At 39.3% G+C, this 25,528-nt stretch overlaps 1 protein-coding gene across 1 annotated transcript in view; it reads left to right on the forward strand.

Annotated features, from left to right (window-relative positions):
• Positions 1–290: 290 nt before the first annotated feature.
• LOC149240178 (G-type lectin S-receptor-like serine/threonine-protein kinase At2g19130) overlaps positions 291–25,528 on the forward strand; it is an 80,645-nt gene continuing 55,407 nt past the window's right edge. The window contains exons 1-3 of the mRNA XM_089370094.1: positions 291–1,114; positions 1,315–1,691; positions 23,483–23,710. Of these exons, the coding sequence (XP_089226220.1) occupies positions 291–1,114; positions 1,315–1,691; positions 23,483–23,710 (1,429 nt within the window). The remainder of the gene's footprint in view (positions 1,115–1,314; positions 1,692–23,482; positions 23,711–25,528) is intronic.

Here is a 25,528-nt window from a genome sequence, read left to right on the forward strand (position 1 = left end):
AGATGAAAACAAGGGGGGCTCAAATTTTGTAGGGGATACAACAAAAAGAGTGAGAGGGAAACAAACGCAAGCCATAAACAAAGTTGGGAAGGGAGCTCGAATCAACAGTGACAACCATAGAAAATTGGTATCTGGGCATTTGGTTTGCCACGGCCTCACCACAGACAATTGTTTGGGTGGCCAACAGCGAGTAGCCACTGCAGAACAACTCAGGCGTTTTCAATCTAAGCGAGGACAGTAGTCTCCTCCTATCTTGTCGGGGATCCATCCTCTGGTCCACTAAAGGAAACATGAAGAAGCCTTCTTCTGCTGTGATAATGGATTCTGGTAACTTGGTTGTGCTGATCAGTTCCAAGAATAGCTTTGATATCATCTGGCAGAGCTTCGACCATCCGGGAAATACATGGTTACCAGGGATGAAGGTTAGTATGAGCCAGGCTGTGACGTCGTGGAGGAGCCCTTGGGATCCGAGTCCTAGGCGCTTCTCCCTTCGGATGGATCCAAAAGGATCCGACCAATATGTTTTGTTGTGGAAGAATCAAATCAAGTACTGGGAAAGCGGTGTCTGGAATGGCCAAATATTCAACGAAATTCAGGAGATGACGCAGAATTACATCTATGATTTCAACTTTTTCAATAATGGTTCCTACAAGTATTTCACTATTTCTGTTAAACCCAACTTCACGTCCTCTCTCTCGCGTTTTGTCGTGGGAGAGGAGGGACAACTTCGAGTGTACATTATGCTCGGAAATAAAAAATGGAGCATGTTCTGGGCACAGCCCAAGGATCAGTGCAAATTCTATGCCGTATGCGGGGCTTATGGGTCATGTAACAATGACAATCTCCAGTCCTACAACTGTGTGACAGGCTTTGTCCCTAAAGACCGCCATGGATGGGAGTCTCAACAGTGGTCGAGCGCCTGTGTTCGGAAGACGCCATTACGATGCATCCACGACAGAAATGAGACAACCAATGATGGATTTGTAGAGTTGAGTGGTAAATCTACGCCCCCTGAAGGGGTTCCATACAGAGGGGAAGGGCAGTGCCAGGCGGCCTGTCTCAGCGATTGTTCGTGCACTACATATGCCTTTGTTGCTAACGGCTCTTCGCACACGTGTGTAATGTGGTTTGGAGAACTGCTAGATATTTACGATACCCCCAGTAGGATATCTCTCTTTTTATGGTTCGATGCCTCCGATTTGACCGAAAACTATAATGCCAACACCAAGGTGACTCTGGCTGGCATAGTATGCGGCGTCGTGGGCGGGCTGGGTGCTATTCTGCCATTGTGCTTCTATTTTTCTGGTGTTGTAGGCGCCCTGGTTTGTCTGCAACAGAATACGCGCTGACAACCATTAGAAGAACCAGAGGGTACTTGGCCCCAGAGTGGCTCTCTGGCCTACCAATCACTGTAAAGGTTGATGTCTACAGCTTCGGCATGACATTGCTCGAAATAATTGCAGGGCGAAGAAACATGGACGTGGACTCAGAATCCAGCGATCAGGTGTACTTTCCTGCGTGGGCTGCAATTCAATTCAATGGCGGAAACGCCATCGAGGTGCTAGACAAGAAATTGATGAATGTTGCAGATGCAGAGGAGGTCAAAAGGGTCGCCATCGTTGCGGGATGGTGCATCCAGGACGACGAAGATGAGAGGCCATCGATGAGTCGAGCGCTGCAAATATTGGAAGGTATTGTAGACGTGACCCCTCTCCCACTAATTCCCCTCTCTCTACAAACATTTGTGTTAAAACCTAAGAGTCTGGTGCTTTTCTCCTTGGATGAAGATACTTCTGCACGTGCACGCAACAACAACGATCATCCCTCGAATCCTCTGTAGCATTTCACAGAGTATTCTCTCTTCATTTTCCAGCTATAGTGCATTGAATTATGTCCCTCATTGTTTCATAAACACGCCATGACATCTACTTTTAACTATTGAACCATCACTTGTAATTGATATAACTTAATCTGGATGTGGTTATTGTGGTAAATTCACTAAACTATTTCACTTGCTTTGAGTAAGACAAACCATGATTTGAATATGATGAGTCTTTTCCAAAACACTAATGCAAAAATGAAAAAATCCCATATGTCAACAATTGCATCGGTAAGGTCTTCGGTAAAAAATAAAAATTAACATGCTAAATATCTCATTGAGTGATTTTTCTTCTACCAATTTTCTATAAGGACTTTGTAGTTGCCTAAATGGGTGGGAGTGGAATTTGAATAATGGGATGACATACAATATTTATATTGAGAAATATCTCGCTTACATTATGCAATCACATTGAAGGAAAATAGTAATAACTACCCATTTGACTTTTTATTTGAAGTTTATGTGTAATCTCTTCCAGGTGGGATTGGGATCATGGTCCCTAGCATTACCATTTTGCCATAGTTTCTTCTTTGTTGAATTTCATTACCATCCCAATAGAGAAATGTATTGGAAGCCTCAAGTACAAATTAAAAGCAAGCACATTAAGAGAATGTCTAGAGAGACCTAGCAAATAACTTGCAGTAAATTTCACTTACATGGCATTGTAATCTAAGGAAAAGTATGCATGGTTACTAGTATTAAGGACATCAAACATTCACGTAACAAAGAACATAAGTAAAGGGAGAAGGAAAAGACACAAGTAGCAGAGAAATAATGGAAGCACACTTTGTATTATATCTCTTAAAAGCCAATAAGTACCGAGACATTGATACATTTGCAGATATTTATACCTTGTCGAGAGAGTTACAACAGTTTAATTGTCCGACCAAACTTAGTTTGATACAACTTAGTCGTCGACTTAACACGTTTTTCGATCGACTTACAATATGTTTTTTTCAACTCGACTGGGCTAGTTGTCTAATTCGACTAGCTTCTCCAACATCTACCCCACCATTAGAGATTTTGTAACAACCAATCCCATGAATGGCTTGATTTGACCATGTAATTTCATCATGTAATTGAATTTTTAAAAGTTAAATGGGTTGAGTGAGCGACACAGATTCCAAAAGGTATAGGGAGGTCAATTACTTGGGAAATGCAGCTTACTTACTGGAGGGAGGAGATATATAGTTTTGGAAAACCATTGATGGTTGGTTGTTAATCCTTAATTGCACTGGAACTGTGTTTTGAATGGAACGACGTTGGTACATTTATTAACTACAAAATAAAGGACAAAGCCCAATGGCTTAGGAAACCCAACACACAACAAGACGACTAAAATTATGTGTTGCCGATTCTGAACTCATAGGAACTACGCAACAACAAAAATTTTTAGAGGAGAGGCTCAACTTATGGAGAGGGCCATAGAGAAAAAGGGGGAGAGCTAGAATTCTACATAGGAGCTTGCTAAATCTGACTATGTATTAAGAAAAAGGGAAGGGATGAAGATGTGAGGAATTCTTGTTAGCAGAGGGCAGAACAAGCAAGGAAGGGGAGGTTTTATTCTAATTTACAGATTTTGAGCAGATAGATGAAAAAAACAAGGGCTCGGATTATGTAGGGGATACAACAAAAAGAGTGAGAGGGAAACAACTGCAAGCCATAGAAACAAAGTTGGGAAGGGATCTCGACTCAATAGTGACAACCATATAAAACTAAATGATAAGAGAGACTTTGAAGTGGAGAGAGGAGAGAAAATAGGGGAAAGCTCGAAGTTTGTAGGAAGAAGAAAAGCAGTAAGTTCGATCTCACCCATCACATAGCCATAAGAAAAAGAGTAGAGAAGCTCGAATTTGTAGACAACAAACTTACAAGCAAAAAGGAAAAGAGAGAGACAACACAAAGGTGGATACACGCAACAACAAGCCTTTGGTTCTCTCCGTTAATTGTTTAGCCATTATTGGATAGTTAGTGGGTGGATGCATTTGGAATATTGAATTTCCTGAACATCATTGAACTGTTTAGTAGTTTGTGGGTGGAGGAAGAGGAACCTTTGGAGTCCCTATTTTAGCTTGTATAATGGTGTTTATTCCCTTGAGCAAGACCACCTCAGACCCTTGTAATATAGCTCGAGGGTGACAATTGTAAGTAGCTTGGTTGCATCTTGTCTATGGTTGGGTGTAGAGTTGAAGTCCCAAACTCATATTCATTGTAATCCAAGATAAGTTTCCTAGAACATACTCATGTGTAGATATCATTTTGCAGTGTAAAGGAATGGAGTGTTATTTCTTGCATGATAGGTTTGGCTTACATATGTTTATCTGTTGAATGGATGGTAATGATCCATGTAAGGATGTGTGAGTGAATATGGATGTTTCATGTTCTCAATGGCCACTAATGAGTGTTTACATTTCTGATGTGAGCTGATATTATTCTTGTTTGAAGTTTGGGTTGAGTTTCATTGCTTAGGTAGGCTAACTGATTATGTTACTTGGCAGTATTGAAGAGTTGTTGGAATCAACCAATGGCATTATGAATTGTGAGTTGCCTATGTTTCTGATGCTCAACCAAAGTCTCCTTGCGAATAATATATATATGTTGATCATCCCTTGATAGCTTGAATGAATTGATTTATACCCATGTATTTAATCCAACATTGCATCCCTATTATGCACATGAAGAGCTCATATTTCTCATAGATGTATGTTCTCCTCCATGTGTGTTCCTTGGTATGGTAATGGTAATGAAGTCTAGGTTGAGAACCTTAATGGATTACATATGCTAGAAAGTGGGTTTGGAATGCATTGCATTGTTTTTATGAAGTACTACCGGAATGGCATGTAAAGCATATTAACTGTTACATAAATTTTAGCATGAGTATCTTTATTGACTGCTCACGTTAATGAGGTGCACATGTTCATTGTATGGGTTATATTTCTATGTTGTTTTCAAGGAATGTGGTTTCTTGTTTGTAGGAAAGGGAAGTTGGATTTCGTGGAGTGACTCTTGTTGAATGGTTAATACATTGATTATATGCATGGGATGGTTTGTCACTTATATTTATATATTGAATGGTTGATAATTACCCACATGAGATTATGTGGATGAACGAAAACATTTCACAGAGTTATTAGTCTTATACTAACATTATGATGCAGGGAAGGGGTTCACCACTATTAGTGTTGGGATTACTCTAGTGATATGTTTGAGCCACGAGGAGAATTTCCTTATAGTCTAATTGTTTTAGCATGATGACTGAATGTTATGAATTGAGCCCTATTATCATGGAAGTGTTGTAATTTCTGCATTGCTAACTCCATGGTTGTATGTTTGTTGTTAATAACACTAGTTAGTGCATCTATTTCACTTGGGTATGAATGTATGCATGGCCATGTGCTTCTATGTTCACTATTGCTCACTTGGATAGAATGATAGAGCCAAGAAGGCTAATTTTCATGTTGTTATAGAGTTGTTTGTTCCTCTGTGTCTTTAGGAGAATCACTCTTAAAAGGAACTATATTTTTGGTGACTTTCCTTGAGGGAATGATCATCATTTGTTCATGAGAATTTTCCCTTAGAGTTCAGTGGCCCCGAGGTGTGGTTATCAGTCCTTAAAATCCCTTAGAATGCTAAAAAACCCTTGAAGAAAACTAGCACCGGAATGCGTTGTAATGCTAGAAAAGCAACAAAATTTGTAACTCTTTAATGCATAGGCCAGAGGTTAGGACCTTGACCTAAGTCGGAGGTCAAGGGTTGGGGCAATGCAAAAGGGAGTAGGAAGATGGCTCGAGTTGACCTCAGCTAAGTCGGAGGTCAGACGTCGGGACCCCAACCAATGTTGGGAGTCGGGGGTCGAGGAAGCATTAAAAAGGTAACTAGCGGGTAGATTTGTGGGTCAACCTTGACTAGGTTGGGAGCATGGAAAATTTTAGGGGCTAATGTTCGCCTAGTGGGCTAATTTTCCATTATTTTTCCACAAAAAAGATTCACCAATTTCCAATTTTATAAAAGGTGATTCGCCCAAATTTAAGAATATAAATTTATTTTACCTTAAAAATCGCCAACATTATATAAAGACTATATATAAAATCATTATAAATTTGAATAATTTTGCAAATATATCAATAAACATTTTATAGTTTGCATATTAGGGATTAGTGAGATTCACCAATGTTTTTAAACTTCAAGAAAAATTTCCGTCCTTAAAATTTTCCTTCCTTGGGAGTTAGTGGTCGGTGTAACAACCCTAGTCAAAATTCCATTTAAAAATTAATAAAGGAAAAATAAGACCTTGGTCATGGGACACATATTCCAAGCTAAATGTTGAGCGAAAACATGGTGACAAGGATCACGTTTGATTAATTAATGGCCATGGAAATTGGCAAAGGTAATGGCTAAGGCTTTGGAAAGACAAAATGACATTTATTGGCATTTATTTATAAAAATAGTGGAAATTAGGACAAAAAGAAGGTGAAAGGTCATAGGTTGCATGTGAGAAAGAAAATGAAGGAAAATAATGGAAAATGAAGAAAATAAAGGCCTCATTAATAAAAAGGCTTCTGAGGATCAATTCATGGCTTTTGATCAATTCAATGTTGGAGCTCTCTCTCTATTCTCTCTATCATACTCTTGGACACTTAGAGTTTACTTGGAGAACTCTTGGAGGAGTGTGGCATACTTTAGATTTGGAGCAAGAAGGAAAAAAAAAAAAGGTAGGAATGCGCAAGAGGACATTGGAATCAATAAATACATCAGGTTGTGCTTGCAGGTACCGAGTTGCATGTATGATTTCCTTTATATTTTTGGCATGCATGACATATGCATGTGGTTATTTGGTTATGATGTATCATTGGCATGGAAGATTTCGTTGATTGACATTGGTTTTTCCTAGCCTTGACATTTCTTGGATAGTCATGGTGTTGTGGGTTTCTCTTTTGTTTTATGTTTGGTTCTCTTGTGTCTTTGGCTGTGGGTTGGGTTATTAGTTCCTGGAAGCCTCGGTTGGATAGACACTCTCCAAGACCTATAATAACTTGGGTTGATTTAGTAGTCTTGGAAACTTTGGTTGGAAAAACACTTTGGAATCCCTTAGTGGGTTGAGTTACTAGCCCTGAAAGCCTTGGTTGGACAAACATTCTAGAAGCTCGATGATAGCAGTGGGTTGAGGTACTAATCCTGGAAGCCCTGGTTGGAACAAGCGCTCTGGAGCCCTGGACAACTTGGGTAGAGACCAATCCGGTGATGGTTAGTGATGTCCGACCATGAGGTGGAATCATTGGTTGAGGGTTGAGCTAGTTTGGCCTTTGGAAGCCTTGGATGGTTTTGATTGATTTGTTTTATGAGATCCCACATTCATGCTTGGAATATGGCATGGGGGTGACTGGCTGAAAGAAAGATTTGGTTTAGCCTAGTCTATGGTCAGGTGGTTCGTGGAAGTCTCATACTTGGTTGACTTATGCAATCATCAATAAGATCTCTCTTTATCCTAGGTATTTCATGTGTAAATATACTTGTTTATATGTGGCTTATATGGTTGTTATATCCTTGATATTTCTGTTGGTTATATTGTGGTTATGAAAGAGTTTTATGAAAGTGAAAATGTATGGCTCTCATCATGTTTTGGTTAATCATTGAATGTACAATTAATATATGGTAATGCAATTATTGTGATGAGAAATCAATGCTTCTTAGTGATTATCAGATAAGTATGAGACCCCTATGCTTAATTTCTTGTTTAAAAATGTAGAATACATATTTGTGACATGTTTGAAAAAATGCCTGTCATGGTTAGTAGGGGTCTATTCAAGTCATTGTTCAAGTATTTTCATTCGTATCATTTTTTTAATGCTATTTTTCATTTCTGTAAGTTTCATGGAGTTTTGGGAAGTGCATGAGTCCTGGCCCTAAAAAAGTGGCACGGAAACCGGAGTCGCTGGCACAGAACTACCTGGAAAAGTCCCGAGGTCGCACACATGCCTTTCCATGGGAGTGACTGGAGGGTCCCAGTTGCATGCATTCCCATGTCAAGGGAGCCAATGAGGCTTTAATATAGCAAAAAGTCAGTTTGTCTCAGGGGTTGGTCACCTGGATAAGTTGGGTGGCTCCTGGGGGTTATGTTGCATGTGTAGAAGGTCAAGTTGTTCATGTTCCATAGGTTCCACTTCCTTAACTACTACATATTGAGGTGAGCACCATCGGAATTATGCAACATGTGAATTTGGTTAGGTTGCGGGGATTTTGCATCGAGGGCTCAAGAAAATTTTTGGTCTATGAATACATGCACAATGGCTCCCTCAACTCCTTACTCCACAAAAGCCAAGGCGATGATGATGAGATTGAGAACAAGTTCCTAGATTGGAAAACACGCTTTAGCATAGCGGTGGGGACTTCCCGGGAAATTGTGTACTTGCATGAAGAGTGCAGGGACTGCATCATTCACTGCGACATCAAGCCAAAAAGCATCCTTCTGGATTCCAATTTTTGGAAAAGTTTATGGACAAAGAGTATAGTAAAGTGTTGATGACCATTAGAGGATCAAGAGGGTACTTGGCCCCACGGTGGCTCTCTATGTTATCGGGAAAACTAGTGTCTATGCAGAGTTGCTAGTCCCACTAAGGCTGGTAGCTACCTTGGAAACAAACAAACTAAAACCACTTTCGTTTTCCTTTATGAGAAGTAGATGAGAGAAGAATAAAGGGGACCAACCTCAGTCTTGCGCTTGATTCCTTGCTTGATTCCTCTCCCTTCTGATAGTCCTTTGCTACTTGCTTCCTTGTATACCCAGCTTCAAAGAGCACCTATACAATCAAAGAAGCATAACACTATCCGAGAACATAGATCTACTATCATAAAAAATATAGGACCAGATATATATTAACCACACAAATGCATATAACATCAATCATACAAGAATGTGGAGGAAAACTTGAATAGCTTTATTGATAATCAAGAAAGAGCAAAGAGAATTACAACCAATTGTTCTGACCTAGCATCATCCTCTCAGCAAGAAGCCCTTCTTCACCTCATGAAAAGCTTAGATCACCCAACACTATGATATTGCACTAAGAAACCAGCAGCACTTCCTTACAAGATACAAAATTCCAACCTCTGGATCTCTGGGATGAGGGATCCATATATAGATGTTTGCAAGGGAGGTGAGTAAGCTTTTGAGATTTGATTAGTGTCCTCCCTCTGATAGTTCTTGATTCCACTTGGAGACTGATGATCTCTTACTCACCCCTGGGCGAATGCAGAGAGGCAAGTGTCACAGGGGAAGTTTCTGGAAGATTCCATGCTCCTCCACCTTGCGGATTGACCCTGCCATTTGTCCACTCTCACCCATCGCAACCCATAGAAGGGCTTTTCAACATGCATTGCACCTACTGTGTGTCAGTAGGTGGGATGCAATGCAATGCACTTTGACTATGGAGCAGGTGAAATGGTCCAGTTTTGACCAGTTCTAAGTAGTTTTTCATGGAAAACTTTTGGAAGATGCTGTAATCAGTTGAACTTGTTCTTTTACGGGTTGGAAAAAAACATTTAGGGACTTAGGAGCCCTTGGTTTATGGACATTTATGATTGGGGTTGCAGTGCCCAAAAACGTCTATAACAGTTGCCCCCTAACGCATGAGGTCGCTAATCTGTTGATGTCGGGTGAAATTCTTTATCATGAGGATCCGAAGTTTTTTCAAGCTGGAAGGTGACCTGTAATAAGATACAATACAATACATTATCTTCATAATATTTTCATGATCTAGTTGAGGCGGGAATTTCCCATGCTCAGCTTTATAAATTCATTTTCATGTACATGAGATAGACAATTGTCTGAGTGTAGACTGATGATTCTGGTAGAGCCATCATCCCTTAGATTGGATGATCATGTGTGCAGCAATGATGTACATTTGATGTCTTTATTTTCCTGAATATATATCGCATCCCGGATGGATGAAACTAGATCCGGGGTCTTCAATCTCATTCGATCTTCACTTAAAGTACAAGTCGATCCATGTGAGAGATGTTCTGGAGTCAAACATGGAAAGACATCGCCTGATTACCAGCCAATGATGTAAGTTGTTAACAGGCGTGAGAGGAATCACCGATAATGATGATGACCCTCAAGGTACTACAGTACAATTCACGTGGTGTGAATAAGGGACTTGGCATTGAACCCCACGTAAAATCTTTCGGTCGAAGGCCATTGATGTAAACCTATCGTCGGAAGTGAGAAACTTGCCATTAAGGCATGCAAGCTTCAAAGTACTGAAAGGGTTGTTCCTATATCGACTTCTTGGATAATGAGCTGATGTCGACAAGAAGCGATCTGTCATAGGAGGGCCTTAGTGAATCCCACATCAATGACATGGAACGGAGCAAATGATTTTAATGGAGGTGAAAACGATCTGGTGATATAAGGTTTAGGGTGGCGGTCATAAAAGAATGGAGCGTAAATGTATTGCAGTGGGTGAGACACACGTGAATTCTCTGAGCGACTTCTCTTGAACATATCGGCGACACTGACATGATGGATCGGTAGCATTAACCCCAAATATGGATGGTGTGACGGAACCATGGTGATATGACCAGTGAATGGAACAACCCAACCCGACTCAGATGCAGAGTGAAAGTGTCATGTTCAAGAGCGACTTGCTACGAATAAAGTTTCTTCAAGTTTTCTTCCCAATTTTTCCCCAGTCATTGCTGACCAGTACCTATTTATTTTTGTCAAGCTTGAGGAGGATAACATATGCTTGTTCTATAATTTTCCCTTCGGGAAAACCCATCACTATGTTTTAACGAGCCTAGCGATAGTGAAACTCGTTCTTGTCTGTATGGACAAGTTTGTCGCTATTCAGTTTTAACGAGTTTAACGACAAAGATAACTCAGTCCTTTTCAATTTTAGAGATTCTGAAAAGGGACGTAAAGGAAACTCCAAAAATTCTTTTTCGTCACATAATCCCTTGAGTCCGAAAAAGTATAAAACAATACAAAAGGGATGAATTTTTGGTATTTGTAACGAGCCGAACAAAACAAGCGCTCGATATTTTTGTGTAATAATCCCTTAGGTCCAAAAAGATTAAAATCTAAAGGAGGGATAGCACTTCCGGTCACTTTAATGAGCTGGAGAGGCCAATGGCTCGACAATCTTTTCATATTTTACGAGTCAGTTGAAAAGAGCTTAAAGGAGACTTGTTTCTAGAGGAACAAGTGATAGATTCGGGTAGCAGCTGATTCCAGGTAAGGGTTGGAATTTTCCAATCACGGCAGTGTCACAAGGATGGCTAACAGGATCATTCTTCGCAGTTGTTCCGTAAAAGGGGTAAACAATCAATTGGAGGTGAATGATCGGCCAATACAGAGTGGAGGTGATGATGAGAACACGACCAAGGCTTAGAAGGCTGATGATAATACATTCACGATGGTTATTTACCGGAGATTGGTTCATTTTTTATTTTAAAATGAGCTTAAACTCTGGAGGAACATTTGCTCATTGCTTATGTTTATTTTTTAACAAGCTTGAATTCCGCATTAAAACTGCTCGATCTTTTGGTCATTGATTTTCTTGATTTTACCATTAATAACTTTGTTCCTTCAAAGGTTGTACTGCCTGCTCAATTGCTTCATCAAACTAGTTATAAATGAACAATATATGTTTGAAAAATGAGTCAAGACACTAATATTTTACTTGAATTACGTAAAAAGTAATTTGAAAGTGCTTATTCCCCTCATTTTACCATTTCATTTGAACTTTGGTTTTTTGGAGCTTTGGAGGTGCTTTCCCCCTTGATTTTCACTAGCTGATTCCGGGAGATTCTGTGGACAATTCTTGGTGCCGTCTGAACCAAGTAGGAGCTAAACCTGAGCTCTTAAGTTTCATTCTTTCCTTTTTGAATTTTGAGCATGTTTTCTGGTTTTTCTGAGCCTCTGGGGTTTGAAAAACTCGCCCTGGCTCCATCGCACCATTTCTATATCGAAAGGTGCATTGCATGTTGGCCTGACCATTGGCTAGTTAGCATGCAACACACCCAGAACACTGTTGGGGGTGCGATGGGCGCAAGGAGGGAAATTTTTGCACAGTTTTCCATGGAAATTTTTGCCTGTTTTTCACCAAATCAGGATCTAACTCTTCTCTTGTTCGTTTTCAGAGATTCATTGGAGCAAAATGCCTGTTACATGGAGAGAATGTGAGCATGAAGAAGAGGACATGCTTGCTTTACATGATCCAGTTACGGTAAATGCACTGCGGAACTGTGGCTTGTTCAAGTTTTTCCGCATCTCAAGCATGAGGCAATAAATCAACTTTTTGCAATATTTGCTCGATGCATGGGATCCTACCAGCCAGGTGTTCCAGATTAGGGGCAAATCTATCCCCTTGACTGTCGTGGACATCTATTTTTTGACCGGATTATTGAGGCGGGGTGCCCCTATCTCATTATCAGGTTCAGCCCGTGGGGGTGAATCTGTGAGAGATTACGTTCGTAGGTATTGCAGAGAGGGATCTCAGCTGAGTAAGGACGGAAAGATCAATATCCGAGATGTCATTGACAGGCCCTTGAGGACCATTCTGTTCACTTTTTCTAGGATGGCCGGTAGTGCGGCTCTTCATGTGGCCAATCGGTCTTATATGCAGTATGCCTTAGAATGCCTTGAACCAAATGTGTTCAACTGGTGTGATGCAATACTCTTTGTGATGAAAGAACAATTGACCAAGGTGAAAAATGGAAGATTGAAGAGCTTTGGATATGGTTCTATTTTGACCACTTTTGCCTTGGAAAAGATCTCGCTGTTGCAGCCGCAGTATATTTCACTTGGTTTACCTCCACCGACTGAGCCACGAATGCAGAGATGGGTCGACCATATGTCTAGACATGCTGGTAAATCTCAGGTTTCCTTTTCTGATACCTTCTTCAGGTGGTTCGATCGTCAGGAGATGGTTTTTTCCGAGTATCCATATGTTGGCGTGGATTTCCAGGGTGACCCGGATTTGGTACTGCTGGCTGGCGAGCAGTGGGGCGCTATTGGTAAAATTTTTGACCATATCTCTGTTTATTGTTTCTCTTTATAATTTTCTTGTGCTTTATTATATCAAGACTAATCAGAACTCATGTTCTCATGCAGATGTTGGACCATTCGGCCAGTAGTACGCCTGAGAGTGCCAGCTGTCACTCCAGTAGGAGAGGCTGTGGGAAGGGCTATCCTTCGCGACCTTGATGTGGCCGAGACTCTTTCAGCATTACAGGATCAAGTCAAGGGCCTCACTCTTGGTATTCTAGATGTGAGGACTAACGAGCTCCCTTTGAGGTTGCAACAACATACTACTGGCGTGCCGAGTCAATGGACTAGGCATTTACGCATGATTGCACAGGCGGTGACTTGTTATCACCAGCATCATTAGACTAGGGTTCCCCCTAGCGTTTTGAGTTTTGGGTCATTTGACCAATTTTTTCTTGGTTACAGAACATTATGTGTAAACCATAAACAATTATGTATATATTTTTGATTTTCGGAGTTTTATTTTGGTTAAGTTACATGATCCTGATGCAAATATTGATGAAATGGTTCTTTTTATAAATGTTGCAAATGTCTATCTAACACATAATTTGCCAATGAGTTTGTTAATGTGTTTAAGTTTCTGGAAATATGCTGATATTGAATAAAATCAAATTGCCTTTCCAAAATCTTGACCCTTAGGAACATGTGATAGATAGCTGGATTTCGGACGGAGTAGATACCAATGAGTTGTAGTATGACGAGCTGTGAGTCTAGCCTGACGAGAAGTCGGCGTATGCCATGTGTGATGGCATCAAAGAGAAGTTCTATCAACGAGCTATATTCAGTGATGTTATTCGTTGATCGACCAATACATACCCCTCTGAAACTTACTAACTCGCCGCTTGGATCAAAAGTGGCCCAGGCCGTAGAAGATAGGTTCCGCAAACTACGACTTGCTCTATCGGCATATCCAACAAAAGATTCCAATAGGTTCGACATCTACAACAAATGTAAAAAGTGGATTACTTGACCAAAACGATTACCCTTAGCGAAAATAAAAATGTAACAAAAGCATATGGGTTACTACACTGCATCATGCGTAGTAACGCTTAAGGTACAACCCGTTACGGGGTTGCGCCAACGGAATCCCATCATAATCCATTAACTCGTAGGCTCCTTTTGCTAATACATGTTTAACAATATAGGGGCCCATCCATAAAGACTTGAACTTACCTGCTCCCAATTTATCGGATTCTTGGTCGTAAAGTAAGACCAAGTCACCTTCTGAGAAGACACAGGGTTTGAAATTCTTGTCGAATTGCGCCTTGACTCATTTCTTATGGGCTTCGTTAGCCAAAGAAGCATCACGGAAGGTTTCATCCAATTGGATTAGTTCCAAGAAACGAGCCTCCTCTTTTGAAGTTCCAGGGAGAAGGTCGACTGCGAGTTTGAGGGACGAGATTTCACACTGAACTGGTAAGATTGCTTCTAGGCCATACACCAGTTGGAAGGGTGTAAACTTGGTTGCATTCCTTACCGATGTTCGGTATGCCCACAAGGCTGAGTACAGGATCAGGTGCCAACTCCTTTTGTGGACTCCAATCATCCTTTGCAGCATCCGCTTTAGGACCTTGTTGATTGCTTCAACTTGTCCGTTGGCCTGCGGATAATATGGAGTAGAGCTGTCGTGGGACAACCCTAATTTGGCAGCCAATTCAACCATCATGTGATTGCGAAAATGCGATCCATGATCTGTGACTATAGCCTGTGGAACGCCGAATCTGGTGACTACATGATTGAAAAAGAAAAGGGCAGTTGTTTCACCAGTGTTATCTAATGTAGGCATCGCCTTGGCCCATTTGGTAAAATAGTCTACTGCGACTATGATATACCCATGCCCCCCAGTCGAGGTGGGGTTACATGTCATGAAATCAATGCCCCATTTGGCGAATGGCCCAACAGCAACTATTGGCTGCAGAGGTGCGGGTGGTCTTCTGGTTTTGCTATCGAAAATTTGACATGCATGACAACTTCTAACTGTGGTTATGCAATCTTTGAACATTGTTGGCCAGAAGTATCCTGCTCTTAAAATTTTTGGCACCGTAGCGTAACCAGATTAATGCCCCCCACACGCGCCTGAATGGCAATCATTCAAGACTTTTTCAGCCTCCTCATGGGTGAGGCACCTCCTTAGAACTGTGTCGACACCACGACGGTAAAGCGTGTCACCGACGATCATGTAGTCTTTTGATTGGTATCAAATACGTTTTTTTTTTCCAAGCGGGAGGTATTAGGCCTATATTTTTGGGTTTGGAGATAGATGATTATATCTTCATACCACGAATTGCTTGAAGATATCAGAAACAAAGATTCATCCACGATGGTTTCTTCGGATGTTTCATCGTTGGACGACGATGGGAGATCGCATAGTAATTCTGCGAATACCAGGGATTTCTTCGATTTGGATTTTACGAATTCCAGATCGAACTCTTGAAAAATTGCTATCCATTTTGAATATTTTCCCCCCAGCAACTGTCGTGACAATATATAAGTCATGGGGTTGCAATCTGACAGAACGGTAGTTTTTCAAAAGAGGATATAGTGTCGAAATCTCTGCATCGCTTGAACAGCTGCGAGAGCCAGCTTTTCAACATAGGAATATTTTCTTTCTGTGTTATTTAAGTTTCTACTTAAATAATATATGGGATGTTCAATTCCAGTGTCTTCTTGAACTAAAACCATTGCTATGGTTGTATCTGTTGTAGCCAGATACAGGTTAAAGTCTTTTTGATAATTAGGAGCGTACATTAATGATGCTTTCATTAGGGATTCTTTTAAAGCATCAAAGGAAGCTTGCGCGACCTGATCCAAAATGAAGGGCACTTCCTTTTTCAATAGACGTGTATAACCTTTAGCAAGTTCGGCGTAATTTGGAATGAACCTCCTTAGAAAGTTTGCTTTCCCTTGGAGTTTCAGAATCTGAAGCAAATTTGAAGGTCGAGGCAAATTAATGATTGCCTGAACCTTACATGGGTTGAGACGAATTCCGTCCTTTGAGACTATAAAGCCAAGCAAACGACCAGAACTGACACAGAACACACATTTGTGTGGATTGAGTCATATTTTGTAGTGTCGGAAACGTAGAAATATCGCTCTTAAATACTGTGGATGATCGGTCTGCTTTCGCGAATGAGCTGGAAGGTCGTCAAGATATGGTTGAAAGATGTTTTTTATGTCATGGAAGGCATAATTCATTGCCCTCTGAAAATGTTGCCCCTGCGTTCTTTAAACCAAAGGGTAATTTGCGATATGCAAATGTGCCCCATGGACAAATAAATGCAGTCTTTGACTGGTCCTATGGGCGGATAATTATTTGATTATACCCGGAGAATCCATCCATGAATGAAAAGATTTCACATCCAGCGCATTCATCAATTATCTGGTCAATAAAGGGTGTAGGATAGTTGTCTTTTGGACAAGCTTGATTTACATCCATATAATCGACGCACACTCTAATCGTTCCTTGTTTTTTCATAACTGGAACAATGTTCGATACCCAATCAGTTAGAGGAACCGGGTAAATGAAACCAGCATGGAGAAGCTTTTCAACTTCTTCCTTGATGGCAGCGGCTTTCTTAGGGTGCACCTGCTGTAGCCGTTGTCGTATCGGTTTGACATCTAGATACATCTTGATTTCAGGTTCAACTATACTCGAGTCAATGCCTGGAATTTCATCATATGACCAAGCAAAGACATCTTTGAATTCACGAAAAAGAGCGTTATATATTTCCAGTTCTGAAGGAGAACAACATTTTCCAACATAAATATTCTCTACAACATCCGTTTTGGTCGAGATATTTATGGTGATAGTCTCTTCAATATTTGACAAGTTTCGCTCTGAATCCACCGTGTTTACAGTATTTGATAGGAAATCAAAAATTGAAGGATGATGAAGGTCATCAGGAGTATCTTCTTGATAATCCAGAAGATGGGAACGATGGTGGTAATCTTCCCATGGCGCCCCTTCAGTTATCATTGACTGAACAATTATTTCGTCGGTGTGATGCACTTGCGACCAAGGATCTAAAGGGGTGTCATATTCCTTAGACCTATCTATCCAGACGCTTGATGAGCATTGATTCGGGTCTGCCTCCCATGCCGAAAACATTGATTGCTACAATATTTCTATTGGGCTTGGAGGCAATACCTGCGGATGATCCATGTTAATATCATTTTCTGAGATCTTTTGAATTGAAGATATCATATTGCAGGTTCCTACCATCACCACTTTCGCCATATTGATTGGAGGTGGGAGGGCAAAAGTCCCCATTAATATAGGGTCTTTTAGTAGGCCTACTTCGATATTTTGAAGCGTATGGGGGCTTCCATGGATCATCGGAATGCTTCTTGTAACTTGGGAACTATTGGGGAGAAATGTTTGTTGGTCGATGATTGTAATTCCTCCTTGAAAAGGAAATGCAATCTTCCTAAAGTAGGTCGACACAACTGCAGCCATAGCATATATCCATGGTCTTCCCAGTAGGATGTTGTAATCGAGGTTTTCGTCGATTACTTCGACATCTATTTCTACTATTTTCCCCACTAGTTCAACTTGCAAGTTACTTAGAATACCGTATGGGGTATACGTTCGTCTGTCAAATGCTTTTAATGTTGTTGAAGATCGCGACAAGGTTGGAGATCCTAAAGTTTTCCAGCAACTCATCGACATAATACATGTAAATGCCCCCTCATCAATAATTGTTCGATGAACAGTTTTGTTGAGGGCTTTCACTTGAATGAGGAAAGCTAGTTGAGCTGGTAACTGAGGATTGTATCCTTTATGATTAAAGGACACAAGATTAGAATCCTTTGGGTCTATCCCATCGATAGCTAATAATAAAGCCTGCTTTTGGGATGGGCAATTTTGTAGTACCTCAAGTGTCGACATAGCGGATGGCGATTGGGCCAGATCTTCCACTATATTACAATACTGTGCTGCTCTGGCATGAGGATTAAATGTCGACTTGTGTACTACTCCCTTTGGCGGTTTTATTGTCAGTTCTGGAATGATGGGCGGCGCAACTTCTGTCAAAGTTGTTGTCAAACTACTAGGTTAATCTTTATCCTTGTTGTTCGACAGCTGTGGATTCCCATAATCTTTATTCCTTGTCGATATCAAAGCATCATTTTGTTGTTTCGAAACTAACAACATCAGCACTTGGGACAGGGAAGCATTTCCTCTGGCAACCAGATTTGTTCCTGGATTTGGAAACGGATCAGTTAATACTGCCGAGGTTTTTGAATTCTTGCAGAATTTCTTAAGCTCAGCTTTATATGGACAATCTCTTGTCCAATGATCCTCATCACATACTAACCATGGATATTTTGGTTTCCTATCTCCAAGAGTATTTGCAGAAGATTTTTCAGGTGATGATTCCTCCTATTTCTTCTTCTTCCCTTTGTTTTTCTTCTTGCCTCCTGGTCGCTTGGTTTCTTCGCCTTTATCAGTCGAGACGACGTTTACTTCCGAGGCGAGTTCTTTCGCATTTTGACTGGAAATCTTACGGGCCTTTTTAGATGTAGCCTTTGTCGATTTCATGTCTGTCGCACCAATCACACCATCGCCAGCATGAGAGTCATTGTTTGATTTAGGAGGAGGGGGATGGAAAATTCTGGTCTGGGAGCATCAGGGATTTTATCGTAGAGCGTGCCAGACTGAGTATAAATCAAGTCTAAATATTGCGCACGAGCAATAACCTGCTCTTTAGTGACGACTCCTCCTTTTTCCACATCTTTTGTAATGGAAGGTAATAATGACTTAATAAACAATTCAGCTAAAAGCTGATCAGGAACATACGTTTTTACCATTCTACGACAACGTTGCCACTCATGAATATGATCGGATATGTGAGTGGCAGTTGTTTTTTTGAAATTGGTAAGAAGTTCTGTTCTCGTTTCGTACCTTATGGGTAACTGAAAATGGGTTAAAAAGGTTGTGGCTAGGGTACTGAATTTGTCAAACGAAGCTCTGGGTAACTCGATATACCATTTTGCTGCCGGACCAGTTGATGTCCTCTTAAAAAGGCGAAGCCTAATCGAATCATCATTTAGGGTGTTTGATGAACACCACAGATGAAAGGTCATCACATGATTCGACAGATCTTTACCCGGATTTCCATTAAATTTAGGAATATCTTATGGAAGTTTATGCGGAATCGCTAGCCACCAAGGGGCGTAAGCAATTGGATCGTTTGTTAGCCGATTTAGATCCGGTAACTCTAAAGTCGCCACGAAGGGTAACTGTTGATTCAGGTTTGGCGAAGCATACCTAGGATAATATGGAATCGCCTGAGCCGTTGGTCTTTGCATACCAGCATAATGCATTTGATGTTGGTAACTTTGGTAAGGTTGATGGGCATAACCATTGTAGAATGGTTGATTTTGACCGTTTTGAATATACGGCTGCCCACTATTTGCAAAGATTTGTTGCTCGGATCCTTGGTATACTTGTTGGAATTGCGGTTGTTGGTATTGCACCAGCCATGGTTGCGAAGCCATGTGCTGTTGTCCAATACTGACTGTTTGACCAAGATGAGGGGTAATTGTACTCGTTTGGGCATGTGTCATTCCACTACTTGGTGATTGTGGTTGAGTCACAGGGACAAGAGGCTGTTGCATTACAACATGAGAAACCTGAGGTTGGCATACAACAGACAACGCTTGTACTTGCGACACCGTCACAATAGCCGGTGTAGTTGGTATATTTGACATAGGTAAACATTGTGGCATCGAATATACAACTCTTGGTTGTTGAGGCAGTATTGGCACCCAATCGCTAGATGTAATTCCAGCATAACCTGAATTTTGTTGTAAACTCTCATATGGTTGTCCTCCTGGAGGAGACAATGAAAGGGTACACTGCCCCCCATACGGCGGTAATCTAGTACTTAAAGGTATTGTTTGCCCTTGAGGACCAGACTGCCCAAATTGACACCCTGAAGGATCAATTTGCTGAGACTCAACATAAGAGTTCCTGGATACTATTCCGGATGAACAAACAGGAACGGACCATACTGTCGAAATAGCCCCTGGGTGGGCTCCTTCTAGCGATTGAGAGCTAGTTGGGATAGATGGTATGCTGGCAAACATTGTTGGAGTGACAGCAAGAAGCTCTGTTATCGCTGTGTCGGATGACACAGTCCTAGATATCGACGGTTGTTCAGACATTTCTAGTCTATCCAAAAGATTGCCTAGTGATTCTACAGGAGCTTCTGATGATGGTAGACTAATTTCTGATGAAGAAGGATATAGAGTGATCCCGACTCCAAATCGCGATGGAGTACTAGATGGAGGATCCTCCATAATTTCTTCTATAGCAATCAGACTAGGTGGAAAAGGTAGACCGTCTAGTCCGTAAAATATTTCTGGTGTCGAAGAAGGTATAGAATCTGCAGCGACAGATGCTTGGGGAATAACACCTTCCGAATCAGTTGTAGATGGAGCTGGTTCAGTAATACAAGTGTTTACCTTCACACTAGGATCAGTTCTACTGTCCTCTGGTGGCTGTTGAACTTCTTCTGTAAAGGCAGGGATACCAGAAATGTTTGGATTAACTGGAGTCTCCGATGGTGTTGGAACACTTGTTCTAACTTTACCAGGGGATTTGGAACCGGTTAAATGAGTTCGTTTTGTCCGTAACAGTTTCGACTCTGGAGACAAAGACAGTTGACTCGTAAGCCTCCGCGAATGACGGGGTTTCAATTGACTTTCTTCCACGATTATGGATTACTCGATCAAATAAAAATCAAGGGGAAGTATGTTTCCGAATTAGATGAATTTTAGACGCTTTGACACAGCTTGATTTTTCAATTTTTAAGAGTCGAGAAAAAATAAAAGATGACTCTAGTCGCCTTCAATTTTTAATGAGCTTGAAGTGAGAAGTGCTCAGATGGACCTTTTCTGTTAAGGAGTCTGAAAAAGAATGAAAGGGACTGCTCTGGAAATCTAGACAGAGGGACTACTAAACCAATCACAAAACTGCAGAATACTTTTTATGGTACGACAGTCAATCTTCCCGAATGCTGTGTTCAGTGCATTGCAATCGATAAGGCGGCATACACGGCTTCCTATGGATAAAGGATAAAGCCTATTGTGGTCTCCCAAAATATACTCGACGGTACGTGGGAGCACAAGTCCGTACTGACACTTGTCATCTCAAAGTGGAGGAATCACCCAACCAATAGTGAAAACAACAATTACCAGGCTTTACGACGTCGGAATACGTCTCTAGCCTAGACTTCTAGATGTTGTGCGTTAGGTTCCAAAGCATTTTTAGATTAATTAAATTTATTTTATAGTTGATCTTGCTTAAGAAATTTTCCTTTCAGGTTCACCGCGTGATGTAGATGTACAATTCCTAAAATGAAATCTAAGATGATAAACAATCGTTTAATCTTCTTTTTGCAATGAAAATCTTAGCTACTAAGGAAAGAGAGATGATTCTTTCAACAAAGAGAAAAAAGCACACACTATATGCACTGTCCCAAATCAAACCAACAAACAGTCTAAATGCAAATGCACATGCATGTATTTGTTTTCAGCCTTCTTAATGTGTGAATGATAAAAAGAAAGCTAATGCACAAATCTGAATTATTTTTCAAAGCGACAATTACTAACAAGCTTCTTTTCAAAATAAAATGAAGACAATGAAGACACTTTGCGATTTGGAATTGAAAACTTGCTTTTGACACTAGAAAAACTACTAATTCAGATCAAATACAAGAGTAATAGTGTAATCGACTATCAAGAACAATCAGATTCTCTTCTATGACTGAAAATGACACTTGCAACACTTTCAAATCAAGAAACGACAATATAATTACGCTACTTCTTTGTAAAGGAGAACTGAAAATGACTCAAAATACACAAAAACACTTACATTTCTTTGCACAATGGAGGCGGAATAATGGCAAGGAAGGGGATTTCAACAGAGGTGTACTGACTACAGGCAACAAAACTCCTGAATAGAGCTGAAAATAATGAACACAGAAGCCAAAATCTAAGAGCAGAAGAGGTCTGATTAGCGCACCTGTAGCACGGGGAAACTGAAATGCAATGCACTTATCACACTCGGGAAGTGCGATGCATTCAAGTTTCAAAGAAGACACAGTGCGATGGACCAGGGACGAGACTTTAGCTGGGTTCCGGGTCACAGTTTGCAGCTCAGTTCAGGGATTTAGGCCGGGTAAGTGGTAATCAGTAAATCAATCACAGGGGTATATCTAAGGAGGTTACTAGAGCCACCACAAGGGCAATTAGAGAGCTTGTAAATCAATTGTTTAATTCATAAAAAAAACCCAGAGATAGACTGAAGTAGCATTGATCTACTTTGCACTTGCATAGCAAATGCAGTTCGAAGGCTAGCTGGCTTGACTTCAGGCTCCGTCTCTAAGTTTATAAAGTAAACAAATGTAGATAAACAAACAATCTATTTTCTCCCCAGTGGAGTCGCCATTTTGTTATCGGGAAAACTAGTGTCTATGCAGAGCTGCTAGTCCCACTAAGGCTGGTAGCTACCTTAGAAACAAACAAACTAAAACCACTTTCGTTTTCCTTTATGAGAAGTAGATGAAAGAAGAATAAAGGGGACCAACCTCAGTCTTGCGCTTGATTCCTCTCCCTTCTGATAGTCCTTTGCTACTTGCTTCCTTGTATACCTAGCTTCAAAGAGCGCCTATAGAATCAAAGCAACATAAGACTATCCGAGAACATAGATCTACTATCATAAACAATATAGGACCAGATATATATTAACCACACAAATGCATATAACATCAATCATACAAGAATGTGGAGGAAAACTTGAATAGCTTTATTGATAATCAAGAAAGAGCAAAGAGAATTACAACCAATTGTTCTAACCCAGCATCATCCTCTCAGCAAGAAGCCCTTCTTCACCTCATGAAAAGCTTAGATCACCCAACACTATGATATTGCACTAAGAAACCAGCAGCACTTCCTTACAAGATACAAAATTCCAGCCTCTGGATCTCTGGGATGAGGGATCCATATATAGATGTTTGCAAGGGAGGTGAGTCAGCTTTTGAGATTTGATTAGTGTCCTCCCTCTGATAGTTCTTGATTCCACTTGGAGACTGATGATCTCTTACTCACCCTTGGGCGAATGCAGAGAGGCAAGTGTCATAGGGGAAGTTTCTGGAAGATTCCATGCTCCTCCACCTTGCGGATTGACCCTGCCATTTGTCCACTCTCTCCCATCGCACCCCATAGAAGGGCTTTTCAACATGCATCGAACCTACTGTGTGTAGGTAGGTGGGATGCAACGCACTTTGACTATGGAGCAGGTGAAATGGTCCAGTTTTGACCAGTTCTGAGTAGTTTTTCATGGAGAACTTATGGGAGATGTTGTAATCAGTTGACCTTGTTCTTTTAGGGGTTGGAACAACACCTTTAGGGACTTAGGAGCCCTTGGTTTATGGACATTTATGATTGGGGTTGCAGTGCCCAAAAATGTCTATAACACTCTGACATACCAATCACTGTAAAGGCCAACGTTTACAGTTTTAGCATGACATTGCTCGAAATAATTGCAGGGCGAAGAAACATAAACATGGACTCAGAATCCAGCGATCAAGTGTACTTTCCTGTGTGGATTGCAACTCAAATCAATGACAGAAACGCCATGGAAGTGCTTAACAATAAATTTGTGAACGATGCAGATGCAAAGCATGTGAAAAGGGTTGTCAACATTGGAGGATGGTACATCCAAGATGGTGAAGATATGAAGCCATCGATGAGTCAAGCGATGCAGCTATTGAAAGGTATAGTAGACGTGCCCCCTCTCTTTACAAACCTTTTCCTTAAAAACTGATAGTATTGTGCTTTTATTCTGGGCTAAAGATACTTCTGCACATGCACGCAACAACAGTTATGATCATCCCTTGAATACATTGTAGCATTTCACTGAGTATTCTCTCTTCATTTTCCTTTATATCTAAATATTTTTCGGAAGTCTAAAGTAGAATAGAATCACGCCAAGAGTGGTAGTTCACAATAAAAAAAACTTAAATAGATGAATGAAAGACTTAGACTCACATTCTCGATAAAATGATTGCAACGTAGTCATCGCCCGTGGGTATTTTCCATTATTGTTATACCTAATGTAGGCATTGTATAACGCATTTAGTTTTTCCTTTGAATGGATATTAGTTTGTCTTTGACCAAAAAATTATGACGCTTATCCATAGTTTAACATTAGGAATTCAATTTTTATTGTTTTTTATTATTAATGAAATTTACTTATTTGTAAAGTGATTGATTGAGGTCTTATTATGGGTTGCTTAGTAACTTCCATTTCTATTAGTTACTAATTTTTTGTTTTTTGTTTTATTTACTTTTTATTTAATTTTTTTATTTATTTCTTTTTCTTTTTCTATTTTATGAATTATAATTTTTTCACAATATTTTCAATTTAAGGTGACTTATTATTATATTAAAAACATATTTTAATAAATTTAATTATAGACAATTATATATATATATATATATATATATATATATATATATATATATATATATATAATGCACATATAGTTATGTGTATTTTAATATAAACAATATTAGTTAATCATATTTCTTAATTTTTGGTGATGGCATTCAACAATATAATATTTTATTAGTTGTTTTATTTTTGCGTTGAAATATTTGTATTTGTTTATTTTTTGTCTCATTAAACTATATTTACTCTAAGAGACAGGTACTAGCTACTATGTAATTTTTATTTAATAATCATTTGTACACCAAAAAACAATATAATTATTAATTATTGCAATTTAAATTATATTTCATTAATAAATTAACTATTTTTTAAATTTATTTTTATATAAAATAATATTACATTTTAATCATTCATTTTTAAAATGTTTTACGTTAATAATGATATATAATATATTGAAAATAAAATAAAATAATGGTGAATGTATATAGTATATTGAAAAATAAAATAAAATAACGGTGAATGTATAGCATGAAAACTTTGAAATTATATATATATATATATATATATATATATATATATATATATATATATATTATTTTTCTTAAGATTTGTTTTTTATCTTTTTGTTAAGGTTAGTAGTTATTATGGGTTCAAATTATGTTCACACGTTGGAGATTAGGTAGGTTAGTTTGTTTTTTAATAATAATATTTAATTTTTGTATTTTATTAATTTATTGTTATAATATTAATAAGAGTGTTTATTTTAAAATAAGATTTTTAGAGTTTTAATTTAATTAGTATATTTATATAAATTAAATTTTTAATAAATATAGATAGATATCAAAATATTTATTTTATAATAAATTTCATAAAATTAGGAAAAAATTCACTTAACTAAAATATGGAAATTTATCCATGACTTTTTATAATTATAATTTATTTAATTTTTATGATGTTTTTTAACCTTGGCAATGTGAGATGTATGGTGAAATAAGTGTTTTGATATTTTTTACTAATTATTTAATTTATATATATGCTTTATATACATTTTCATGTTGAATATTTATAATTAAAATTAATTGTTTTTAAATAAATTAAAAAAAGTAATATAATGCAAATTGAAATATATTTGAGGAGTCCA

The sequence above is a fragment of the Pinus tabuliformis genome, chromosome 8, assembly GCF_031772625.1.
Source record: "Pinus tabuliformis cultivar Carrire ecotype Pingquan chromosome 8, CPIR1, whole genome shotgun sequence".
Lineage (NCBI taxonomy): Eukaryota > Viridiplantae > Streptophyta > Pinopsida > Pinales > Pinaceae > Pinus > Pinus tabuliformis.